General features: G+C 41.8%; 1 protein-coding gene and 1 pseudogene across 1 annotated transcript in view; both read left to right on the top strand.

Moving 5' to 3' along the window:
- Window positions 1-12252, top strand: part of CFAP43 (cilia and flagella associated protein 43) — a 111571-nt gene that overhangs the window by 82440 nt on the left and 16879 nt on the right. Inside the window, exons 24-28 of the mRNA XM_032423404.1 lie at window positions 331-537; window positions 2388-2477; window positions 2774-2854; window positions 3473-3598; window positions 11130-11249. Coding sequence (XP_032279295.1) covers window positions 331-537; window positions 2388-2477; window positions 2774-2854; window positions 3473-3598; window positions 11130-11249 — 624 coding nt within the window. The remainder of the gene's footprint in view (window positions 1-330; window positions 538-2387; window positions 2478-2773; window positions 2855-3472; window positions 3599-11129; window positions 11250-12252) is intronic.
- On the top strand, window positions 6074-6177 carry LOC116644156 (annotated as a pseudogene).

Here is a 12252-nt window from a genome sequence, read left to right as displayed (position 1 = left end):
TACAAAAATTGAGAGAATAGCCCAAAGAGTCTCCAAGTATCCATCATCTACTTCAGCATTTATCAACATACCTGCATACTGAGTTACGGTTTCCATTTCAGGAAGTAGATTGTGATATAACAGTTATGGCTATTGCCTTAATCCTACCCATGATAGGATGCCACTGTGGATTACTGAACCAAGAAATGACTTAATATAAACTGTATTTTAGAAAGATTAACTTCCTGATAATTTATAAAGTGATTTTGGAAGGAAAGTAAAACCGTGAGACCATGTTACTAGTAATGATCTATAACGTGATGTGTTCTCAGTATTACATTGATATTTCAGGATGTCATTTACAAGGTAAAAACTGCTTTCAACAATGAGTTTGATGCTGCATATAAACAAAAAGAGTTTGAAGTTGCACGTGTGAAGGAAAGAAATGTAAGAATTAAAGAAATTATTTTAGATCTGGACTTGGAAGAAGTGGTCTGGCAACCAGAATTTGATGATTGTGAGAAGCCAGAGAGAACCCTCATTGTGGAAAACAAAGAGGTACTGGCTAGCTGCGTTATCCCTTCCCTTTTCTCTCAGGACATTTCCCCACATTCTTACTTACTCATCTCCTTGTGTGCAGTACTGGAAGTGACTGTGTCAGGTGGTATTCTTGGTCACAAGAAACAAAAACAGTTGACATTGCCTCAGCAATAATGAGAATTTCTTTTGGAATCCTGTGGAATCTAGGGAAGATTTGGATGTCAAGCCTAGAAAGAAGCAGGGACCAAAGACTGAAATCTCATGGGGAGTCAAGAAGTCCACTTTCTTTATCTCTTAGCTCACCTCTGTCTGCATTTCACCTTCCTCTAGCAGTTTCTACTTTATTTCTCCTCACTCAAGCAGACAGCTGCTCCAAACTAGAACCTCTTAGTCCTAATTCCACATTTGACTAGAAAGAATTTCATTGACCCAGCTTGGGTCCAGTGCCTGTATCGAAGAAGTTTGGATCACATTGTGGAAGAGAGCCTGATGAAGCTCCAGTAATTATCTGGGTCACTAAGGCAGGATGAATCCCAGAGAAAGGGGGCTCAGTGGTCAGGCTTTTTTTTTTTTTTAAGAGAGAGTGTGAGGCAAGGGGGCGGGGGACCGTGCAGAGGGAGAGGGAGAGGGAGAGAGAGAATCTTAAGCAGGCTCCATGACCAGTCCAGGGACCAACATGGGGCTTGATCTCACCACCCTGAGATCATGACCGGAGCAGAAATCAAGAGTCGGATGCTTAACCGACTGAACCACCCAGGCACCCCACTGGTCAGCCTTCTTAAAAGGTGTTAGACCAGAGGTGGTTACAAGTAAATGCTTAAAGAAAATAATTAAAATATAACCAAATTTAAAATACTAAAAAAAAAAAAAATCCTTGCTCATATGAAACCAGCTTGATTGCTTTGGGATAAAAAGTAATAGTGTTACTTAGAAATAACAGCAAACACTTATATAGTCCCTATTAAAAGCCAGGTACTGTTCTAAGTGCCCTAGATAGATGGAAACTAATTTATCATTATAAGACCTTACAAGGTAGGTACTAATATTACCTCTATTTTACAGATAAGGAAAGTAAGGCACAGAGAGGTTAAGTAGCTTGACAACCGTTAGAAAGCTAGTAAGTGACAGATTTGGGGTCTGAACGCAAACCCTTATCCTTCAGAGTACATCTTCATCTCTACAGTCTACTGTACTTGTTTAAGGAAATTATTTCTTCCAGAACCGGTCTCCTGCCATGTAACCTAAGTCTCTGGAGCACTGTGATAGCAAGGACCTCTCTCTGTGGCTCTCACCAAGATCCTGCTGGGGGCGGTCTTTGTATGTGCATAATTAACCTCACCACACTTGCTTCTTCTCTAATCCCTTCTACATCAGGAGAGTGATCTTGTTACAAGCCAAACTTATTATGTCTTTCCCTTGCTTAAAACCCTGCAGTGGCTGCTCATTTCACCTCAGATAACAAGCCCCTTTGTGACTGCCTACCTTGCTCTGGGCCAGCCACACTCTCGTTCCCACAATTCCTTGAATGCTCCAAGCTATTGACCTCGCAGGACCCCCATCCTACAGGATTTGGCTTAGATGACATTCCTTTGAACCCCTTTCCTGTCCCCCTAGTCTAAATCAGATCCCTGTTATAATCTCTTTAGTGATGGAGAAGAGCTTTGAGAGCTAATAGAGAAGTAACAATCAATTTTCCCAACCCTCTCATTCTAGATCTCATCTTTGTCCCAAGATAGGAAATTGATTGTGAAATCTGGATGGTTCCTTTATCCTCTCGATACCTTCTAACCTCCTCCCTGCTGTGTGAAAGGAAGGTTTGGTTTAAATTGTGTAAGAACAACAGCATTAAACTACATTTTCTCTTTCAGATTACAGCTCAGAAAATGCTTAATCCATGGCTGAAAGCCAAAGCAGAATTGACCGCAACCCGTGAAATGGAGCGATGGCTTCTGACACGGGTATGCAGTTTTGCTCAAACGTACCTAAGACCCTCTTTCCTTTAGGTATATTTGTTCCTAATTTGATTGAATTGTCTTGTACTTTACTCCACTATAGAAACACATCACGGCATTTGTCATGGTCAGAGGTCCCTGGAATCTCAGGGGCCTCCTTCTCCTCTTCCCTTCATGCCACTCGCCACCCTCCCCAATTCTAAATGCAGTCATTCTAACCTTGGGTGGGAGGCTGCCTCTGGTGCTACCAGAGGGCCAGGTCTCTGTCTTAGCTACCCTCCCTGACCCTGGCTCTTTTCCAGGGCCCCGACACAAGGCACCGAGCCCTGATGGACATGATGGGAGGAGTTCTGGAAGTCAAGAAGGAAGATATTTTGAGAATGGTGAGATTTCTGGACATTCTTATGGAAGATGGAATGGGGTAGAGAGAGCTACTCAAATTTGATCGTTTTTGTCTATATTGACCCGAATTTTAGAAATTCTACAGCAACAAATATACAACATCCCAGTACCTCATAAATATACCATATTAGGCAAATAAGAAATTTGAAACTGCGGACTTGCCTCCCTATCTTACATAAAGCAAACAAAAGAACAAAACAAGCAAACTGGTTTTGGTCTGGATAGAAAGCAATGATAATGTTGCATCTGTAATTCTCTGGATATAACATGAAACATTCCCTTTGATACGTGCCTTAGGTGTCCCTGGAGCCCAGGTGTAGTTCTAACTATGAAGATATCAACATACATCTCTGACCCTGTCACCTAAGAGTCTCTATATGTCCCAAATTGCCCACTCTCGCTTATGTTCACAGAAAAGCAGTTGTAACTTTTTTCATGTACTTTCTTCAAAGTGTCAGGCCATTGTCTTGCCAATGTGAAGAACTATATCCCTTGAAAGGGCTCTTTTTTTTTTTTAACTGTAATGATAACTCTGACCTTTTACTGTACTGCTATATTTATGTTTGAGCCACGGTATATGCTTTCCTTTTTATCTTCAGGTGATTCCTCAACCTGCTTTCATGGTAAAACCTGATGCTCTATGGTCTGAAGAGGAGAGGAAACAATTCAAAGACTATGAGAAGAAAGTCAAAGAGTTAAATGAAGAAAGAGATAAGTATAGAAAGGTCAGAAGAGCAAAGAATTAATATACCCTACCATGGTTTTGTTCCAGTATGTTTTCAAATTAAGTGTTCTTTATTCCCTCAGTGTTGTTAGTAGCTTAAGGATACTGTTTCAGCTTAAATTCTCAAGAGAATTTGGGGAAGTGGGTAGAGATAAGTTTGAAGAGTTAACACAATTTAAAACAAAAAGAGTGTATTGCAATTTTTTTTTAAAGTTCTTGTTGATTTCAACATTTCCCAGATTGTTACAGTTCATTTGGTCCTCCATTCTTTCTTCAAATGTTTAATGAACATCTATGAGAGTATGTTCTAGGCACTGCTCTGCACCTTCCACATCTGTTTGAGTTCATTCATAACTCTTGCTTGATTTCCTCTCAATCTCAAGAAAAGGACCTGACAGAAGAATGACACAGTCAGCAGCACATACTTTACAGCTGTAACTTGAGATATTTGCAAAGCAGTTCTCCCACTGATATCTCCTTGCATCTCAAAGAAACATTCCCACATTAAAATTGCTTACAGTTCACAGACCTGTGCCCCCGAAACAAATAATACATTATATGTTAATTTAAAAAAAAGAAAAAAGAAAAATGCTTACAAATATAATAGAGATATAAAAACGGATGGTGTACAACCAAATAAAAAGTATCTATTCCAGGGGCGCCTGGGTGGCTCAGTCGGTTAAGTGGCTGCCTTCAGCTCAGGTCATGATCTTGGGATCCTGGGATCGAGCCCCACGTCCGGCTCCCTGCTCAGGGGAGAGCCTGCTTCTCCCTCTCCCTCTGCCTGCCACTCTACCTACTTGTGCTCTCTACCTGTCTGTCGAATAAATAAATAAAATCTTTTAAAAAAGTATTCCGCTATGAAGAAGGTAAAATCATGGCATTATTTGAGGCAGGGCAGTTTGTCAGCTTTATAGTGGCTGTATCTCATGAGCAACTTCTTTAGATCTATTGATAACCTGTTCCCATTTTTATTCACTGCAGTCCTCTAACAGTGCCCTCACATTTCATCCTAAGATAGTATTTCCCAAAAAGCCAAAATGAGCAGTCTTGAATGCAGTGAAAATTTCAAGCAGTTAGGGAGTATAGATGCCTAAGGTGGTAGCATTTATTCCATGATCTCATATTGTGAAATAGTCTGCTGCCGACACTCTCACCTCCCTGCTCCTTGGTCAAATTCAGTGGGTAAAAGCCAGCCACGGCTGAAGCCAGTACTCAGCCTTCTCTGCACCTGCACCACGCACCACGATGTGGGTAAAGAAAAAAATACTAACTGATTTCCCTCCAATGACCTTAATCTTTATTGGGTCTTCAGAGCTGTTTGGTGATGCTATTCCATTTCCCCACCCCTAGCTGACTCCATACCACCTGAGGGATCTTGTCAAGAATATTTGACTTGATTCTGTCATTTTGAGGAAATGGAAGGATCCTGAGATTTCTAACAAGCAGCCTGGTGGTGTGGCTTGCTGCTGGTCAGAGGAGAACGCTTTAAGTAGCAAGATCCTAGAGGAAGACGTCCCACATTCTCCTCTGTCTCCAAACTTCCAACACCTGACCCCCTTGGCTCACTCACCTCATTTTCTATTTCACTGGGAGGGGAGAAGCAACTAGAAGAGATTTTCCTTACTCTTCCACTCGCACATCTACCTCCCACCTGCACAGAATCCATAGACTCTCCCTTTCTGTTTCTTAGGGATGAAATGACCTTGCACCTGCCCAAGCCTGGTCCTCCACTTGTGCACCTGATCCCATCCCATCTTACCATTCGGGCAATTTGCCCCTTTTTCCTACATCAATTTTTCCCTCCAGCATAGACATATGTTGTAATATTATACATTGGATACATCTCTCATTGTATAGAAAAGAGAATGAGAAAGAAAAAGAGACTCCTTTGAAGAGGATTCTGGAATTCTTTCTACTATCCTTATGACTTTTGAGTTAGTCTGAATTTATTTCAAAGTAAGTTAAAAGGGAAAAAAAAGTCCCTGGACCCAACTTTCCTCTCAATCCACTGCCCAGTATCTCCTCAGAAAATCCCTAGAAAAATCTGTCTTCACTGTCTCCAGTTTCTCTTTTCTCAGTCTATTGGAAAAACCTTTATATTATGGAAAATGTCAAACATATAAAAACGTAGAGAGAATAGTATAATGACCCTCTCATCCAGCTTCAACAATTATCAAGTCATGGCAAATCTTATTTCATTGTATATCTCTACCAATTTTCCCAATATTAGATTATTTTTTTGCCAATTTTTATTTTAGAATTATTCAAATGTACAGATATGTTGCGTGAGAAGTACAATCTCTGTACCATATACCTATGTCAATAGTGCACCCATGTTCTGTATATCTGGTATACCTACACCATATACCTTAACCCACCAGCTTTTCATATTGCCACATTTTTTTTGTATTTTGTATTTTTCTCCTGAATTTTATATATATAACATATATATATGACATCAAAACTCCATATTATTACCTCCAATTCCAATTTTGGCTAAGATCAAGTGTAGTATCTGTTCTTACCAGTTTAATATCTGATACGTCATTTATCCAATTCCAATTCAACATACCCTAAGGTTCTTCTCTCTTTCCCTAATTTAGCATGTAGATCTCCTTTCTCAGTGCAAGCTCTAGTTCCCCAAATATAGGTATATTTATTCATTTGCTCAGTCCTACAATATATGTATAATGCCTCTACCAAAAGCAAAACTTCTTGGTAGGTTTTAAGATTTCCTTGCTCCTCTTTTTGTTCGTAGGATATATCTCATGGAGGGCAGACCACCTGCACATTATATTCAGAATTTATTTGGACTAATCCTTTTTTCCCCTTCTGTGTGGATAACATTATCAACTTGATATAAAGTTCTTCATGCAGCGCTGTTCTTATTTCAGGGGGAAGAGACCACCAGTGCGTCTTCTGATTTCATGATTTTCTTTTGTTTCTGCAGGACCCTTAATCTTCACTTCTTCCTTTCTTCTTTCCTTTCACCCAAGTCTCCAAGAGGCCCCTCCCTCTTCCACGCTGCCTCACTCTCCCCAGAAGCAGCACTGCCTGAGACTGCACCTCCAGTCCCTTCGTTATGATTTTCCAGGAGCTTCTCTTTGGGCACCACAACAACTCCTACCCTACTCCAAACACCAGCATCTCTTACCCGATTTATGGCATTAGTTTCTCTGCCTTCCTGGTCCCCTGATCTGTACCCCTCCCATTTTACCTCCCACCACTCTCCGGGAAACTCCTTGGTGTTCCTCAAAGGTACCCAGCACACTCTTGACGCCAGGACCCACAGCTCATTCTTGCCATGGGCCCTTGACATGCTGTGGCCGTTACCTGGGGTACTCTTACCCCATTTAGCCATACGGCTTGCTGCCTCACCTCTTTTGGATCTCTACTCAGTTGTCATCTCATCTTCCTACATAACAGGGCAAACTCCCTCCCCCCCCGCCCAGCCCCCCCCCCCCCCCCCCCCCCCCCCCGGCTTTGTTGTTCTCCAGAGTGCTCATCCCCACCTGGCCTACATCATCCGTACTTGTTTACACGTTACCTGAATCCTCTACTAGAATGTAACATGAGGGAAGAGAATTGGTCTGCTTTGTTCATTACTATATTCCAAGTTTTGAGAACTGTGCTTGACCCATAATAAGCACTCAATAAATATTTCCTGAATGAATAGATAAATTTATTGACAGCTATTATGTGCCAGGCACTCTCCTAGGGCCTGGTGATTTGCAGATGAAAGGCTACCACCTTCACCCTTAAGAGCCTAGTCTGGTCAACTACAACAATACCTTCTTAAATTGCAGGCCATGTGTTTGTCCAGGGCTGGGAGAAATTCTTGGTCTGATGGATTCCGCATTGTTCATCCTTACCCTCCTATTTAGTCTCCCACCTTTCATCTCCCCTGCTTCTCATTTTGCAGCATCTGATACAGTTTTGGTTAAAATTAGATTTTCCCAGGAATGTTTGAGGAAAAGCGACACCCAATTCTTTAACAAATATTCCTTTGATTCTCACTATGTGCTGGTCACTGTGTCGGGTCCCAAGAGACACTTGCTGAATAGACAGACACAGCCCTGGCCCCTCCCGGTGTTCACTGCCTTGGGCAGGGGGGCAGTTACACATTAACTGAACATTCACAGAATAGTTATTTAACTGCAGTGTGATGAATCAGGATGGACAAGTTCAGGTGCCACCTATGACAGTAAACACAGAGGCACTGACGTAGATTGAGGCCACTGGTATTCACTAGGTCGCCTTTTCAGGCTGGCGTGCCCATTCCCTTATGTCTGTGTATGTTGCAGCTAAAGGCTCATACCTGAGACCTCTGGTGCCTTGGCTCATCAAGGGGGCATTCTTGTTATAGCATACAAGGCTATATCACTGCCCCTATCCAGAAAAGCCTGTGACTGACTGATGAGATGGGGATACAAAAGTCCCGCCCAGTTGGCCCAAATTGGGACAGCTCAGCAGAGCCTCTCTATTACCCTTGTACCCCTGGGAATCAGGCGAAGGCTGGGCCACCTAAGAGCACATTGTTGCTCAGCTCCTGCCCCTTCCCTGCCTGCTTCCCTTCCCCATTTTACAGGTGTCTCTGAAAAAGCACTCCCTCCAAAAATTGCATACACTGGAATCCTGTTCCAGGCTTTGCTTCTAAGACTCAAGGTAGTGCCTAAGACAGGACCCAAGGTAGGCTTACTTGAGAAAGTGGCTTTTATGCTCAAGTTGGAAGAATGAGAAAAATGACAGGTTGAAGAGCAGGGAATGGAGATCAGACAGATGGAAAAGCACATGAGAAGGGCCTGCAGTGAGAAGAATGTGGGACATTTGAAGCACAGAGCAAAAGGCCGTTCTAACACTAAAAGAGTTCCTTTCAGACTGGAGAGAAGGGTGGGCTTCAGACCCTTGGACAATCTGGTCTCAGCAGGCTGAGCCTTTGGTCATTTGCCATGTGATGGTTTCCACTGTCCAGGAACACATGGCTTTGATACACAACTGCTGGGCCCACAGTCCATGGGATTTTTTCCATTTCTATGAGATTGTGTCATAAACTATGGCAAGCAAACTGACCCTGAAGTGTGCTTTTCCCGTATTTGTTTTATTTTAGTATTTCGTCATTGCTTAATTAGCTTTATTTGGGTGGTGTTTCTCCTTGTGTCAAGTGCCTCTACATTTTGCTAAACTCTCTCCATCACCTTCCTAGAATTAGTCTCTCTCTTCATTAAACCAGCATAGACAGAACTTGGCTTTTTCTTTAACTTAAGAGAGAGAGAGAGAGCACACACGCATGCATGCACGCACTCCTGTGCAAGAGGGGTGGGGGAGGGGCAAAGGGAAAAGGAGAGAGAGAATCTTAAGCAGGCTCCAAAGCCAGCACGGAGCCTGATGCAGGGCTGTCTCATGACCCTGAGATCATGACCTGAGCCAAAATCAAGAGCTGGACACTTTAATGATGTACAAATGTTGTCTAATTGGACAAAACAATAGAAATAAACAAATAGAAATAAATTTTTTTTAAAAGGAGCTGGACACTTAACCAACTGAGCCACCCAGGTACCCCAGAACTTAGCTTTTTAAAGTAAATTTAAAATAATAATTCTATTATTACCATCACCATAATAATTTATTCAAGTAAGGATTATCAATGGATGCTAAAACTGGTGGATAAAAGTTTGATGAGGAACAAGATTTTTACATGGTTTCTAAGTATCTTCCCACAAATTAATTAATTACAAATGGAAAAACAGTAACTGTACAATAGAGAAACTGGCAGACACTACTTAACCAAGTGATCACAGTTAACATCACCAATGATGAAACAAACCCACATCATGTCTCCTCATGTGGTACACTGAGAAGGGTACAACATGATTCATGTGGTGTTCCTGTTAGTAATGTACCACCTGGTTTAAGCATGAGAAAACATCAGACAGAGCTAAACTCAGTGACAGTCTACAAAATGACTCACCTGTATTTGAGTGTCTGCAGCTTGTTCTCAAATGATCAAGAAAAAGATAGAGCTAGGGGGCGCCTGGGTGGCTCAGATGGTTAAACGTCTGCCTTCGGCTCAGGTCATGATCCCAGGGTCCTGGGATCGAGTCCCGCATCGGGCTCCCTGCTCAGCAGGGAGCCTGCTTCTCCCTCTGCCTCTCTCTCTCTCTCTGTCTCTCATGAATAAATAAATAAAATCAAAATCTTTAAAAAAAAAAGAAAAAGAGCTAGGGAGAGAGAAAGAGAAGAGATTGAGCAAGTGATAAATCAAATGGGGCAGAATATTAGCAATTGATTAATACGATAAAAAGTATATGGGAATTCTGGGGTGCCTGGGTGGCTCCGTCATTAAGCGTCTGCCTTCGGCTCAGGTCATGATCCCAGGGTCCTGGGATCAAGCCCCGCATCGGGCTCCCTGTTCCATGGGAAGCCTGCTTCTCCCTCTCCCACTCTCCCTGCTGTGTTCCCTCTCTCGCTGTGTCTCTCTTTGTCAAATAAATAAATAAAATCTTTAAAAAAAAAAAAGTATATGGGAATTCTTTGTACTATTCTTATAACTTTTCTGTAAATTTAAAGTTAAATCAAAATCTTAAAGTTACAAAAACTTTTAAAGATAAAAATTATTTGTAATGGTATGTCTAGGATTGATCTGCTCATATTTCTTTAAAAATAAAAATTTATAGGGGCTCCGGCTCAGTCAGTTAAGCATGCGACTCTTGGTTTCAGCTCAGGTCATGATCTCATGGGTTGTGAGATTGAGCCCCACATCAGGCCCTCTGAACAGCAAGGGGTCTGCTTGAAATTCTCTCCCTCTGCCTTTCCCCACTCATGTGCATGGTTGTGTGCACGCACACCCTCTCTCTCAAATGAATCTTTTAAAAAATAAATATAAATTTATAGCTTTCTACTTACCTACTGTGTTTTTAGCTCTAAGTCCTTGTAGAATTTAAAAAAAGTAGGGGGAGAGAGGATAGGTGGGACTTTTTCCCCCTGATGTAGATGTTTTGGAGAGACAACAAAAGAGAGTATAATTATATATGTTATATCTCCATCTGTCTATATTTATCTATATTTCTATCTCTGTATCTACCTCTATATCTATATACTCAGTCTTTATTTCCTTAAAATCTAAAAAATTCCATGAAGATATATCATGGCTTTAAAAAAAAAAAATCAAGATTTTTTAGGGCCAGATTGTATACCTGGAAATTTCTGTCTTATAGAGAGAGGGTCAGAATTTCCCAGAAAGATTTGCTGAGATTTGTTTTACTAGGCCTATCTCTGCCTGCACCATTAGCCATGATCAGTTATTTCCTCTTTTTTCCCCAGTGTAATCTTTTTAAAGCAAAAATCTCAGACTCACAATATATTAAACAGATCCAGGTGGAACATCTCTGGTTGAAGAGGGTGGAGGGCCCAGGACACTTCACAAGGCCTGTCCTCCCCCTGCACCCCTCCCTTGCAGCACAATGTGAACACCCCTTCCTTGGAGCATTTGATGTTCCTAGATGTTAACTTTGTTATCGACTTCCTTCCAGTCATTAGAAGCAGAAATGAAGAAACTTCAAAACTCCATTCAAGAAAGCACACAGAATTTTGATGAACATTTGAAAAGACTCTTTGAAAGGAGAGTGAAGGCAGAGATGGTTGTCAACCAGGTAAGTAGAAGCTTTACTTACAAGGCCTTTTCTTTTTAAGGAGCCTCGGGGGCCTCTCTTTGTTCTTGGAAAAAAGACCAACACCCTTTCTGGCACCATGGTCCTGCTTGTCCTGGCCTGGTTCCTGCTCCAGCCTCACCTCTGCCACCCTCCCCCTCACTGCCATGCTTCCTCCTCTGGTGCCTTGAGCTCACCTCGGTGCCCCTTCCTCCCAGCTCTGCCTCCTGGCCCCTATCTACTCAGCTACATATGTCAGGTCCCAGCTTACAAGCCAGTTCCTCAGACTAGGCTAGAGCCTCCTAGTATATGCTCTGTTCTTTTACTTTCTCAAACTTATTGCAACTGAATTTTAATTTATATGAGATTACTTTTTAATGCTCCCAAAACTATAAGTCTGTCTGATTCATCCCTGTATCTCCAGAAACTAGCAAAGGGCCGGGCTCATACTATGTGTTAAATGAATGAATAATCCACTTGCCCCAAAAGATCTGATGAAAAATCTGGCTTAATTTTACTCAGCAGTAAGAATATAAATGACGTGTACAGTAACTAGAAACAAGAAGACCAAGCAGTGAAGCCTTTAAATTCTGAGGGAAAATTATTCCTAGCATGGGAATCTATACCTGATCAAACTATCAGTTGAGTGTAAGGGAAAATAATGATATTTTGAGAAATACAAGATCTCAAAAATTTATATGTATCTTCCAAAGCAAGGGGGGTCAGCCAAAAAAGATGAGAGAAGATAAGGGAACCTCTAGGAGGTTGTCTCTATCCTCAGGGTCCCAACAGGAATGGTACACTGAAAGAGTTACATTTAAGAGGTTTAATGCAAGGACTCTTTATGGAGGTATAGTCAGGATTAAGGGGAAACAGCAAGGAATGGTGAAAAACTAAGAGATTAGAAGTAGCAGGAAGGCAGTAACATCACTAGAGCTAAAGAGGCAAAGGAAGGGAGCTGCTACCAGGACCCAGCAAGACCTGTAGCCTTGAGAGAGAGGCTGCT

This window comes from Phoca vitulina, unplaced genomic scaffold (genome assembly GCF_004348235.1).
Source record: "Phoca vitulina isolate PV1807 unplaced genomic scaffold, GSC_HSeal_1.0 scaffold28, whole genome shotgun sequence".
Taxonomy (NCBI): Eukaryota; Metazoa; Chordata; class Mammalia; order Carnivora; family Phocidae; genus Phoca; species Phoca vitulina.
The sequence above is the reverse complement of the archived record's forward strand: the minus strand, read 5'-3'. Positions and strand labels throughout refer to the sequence as shown.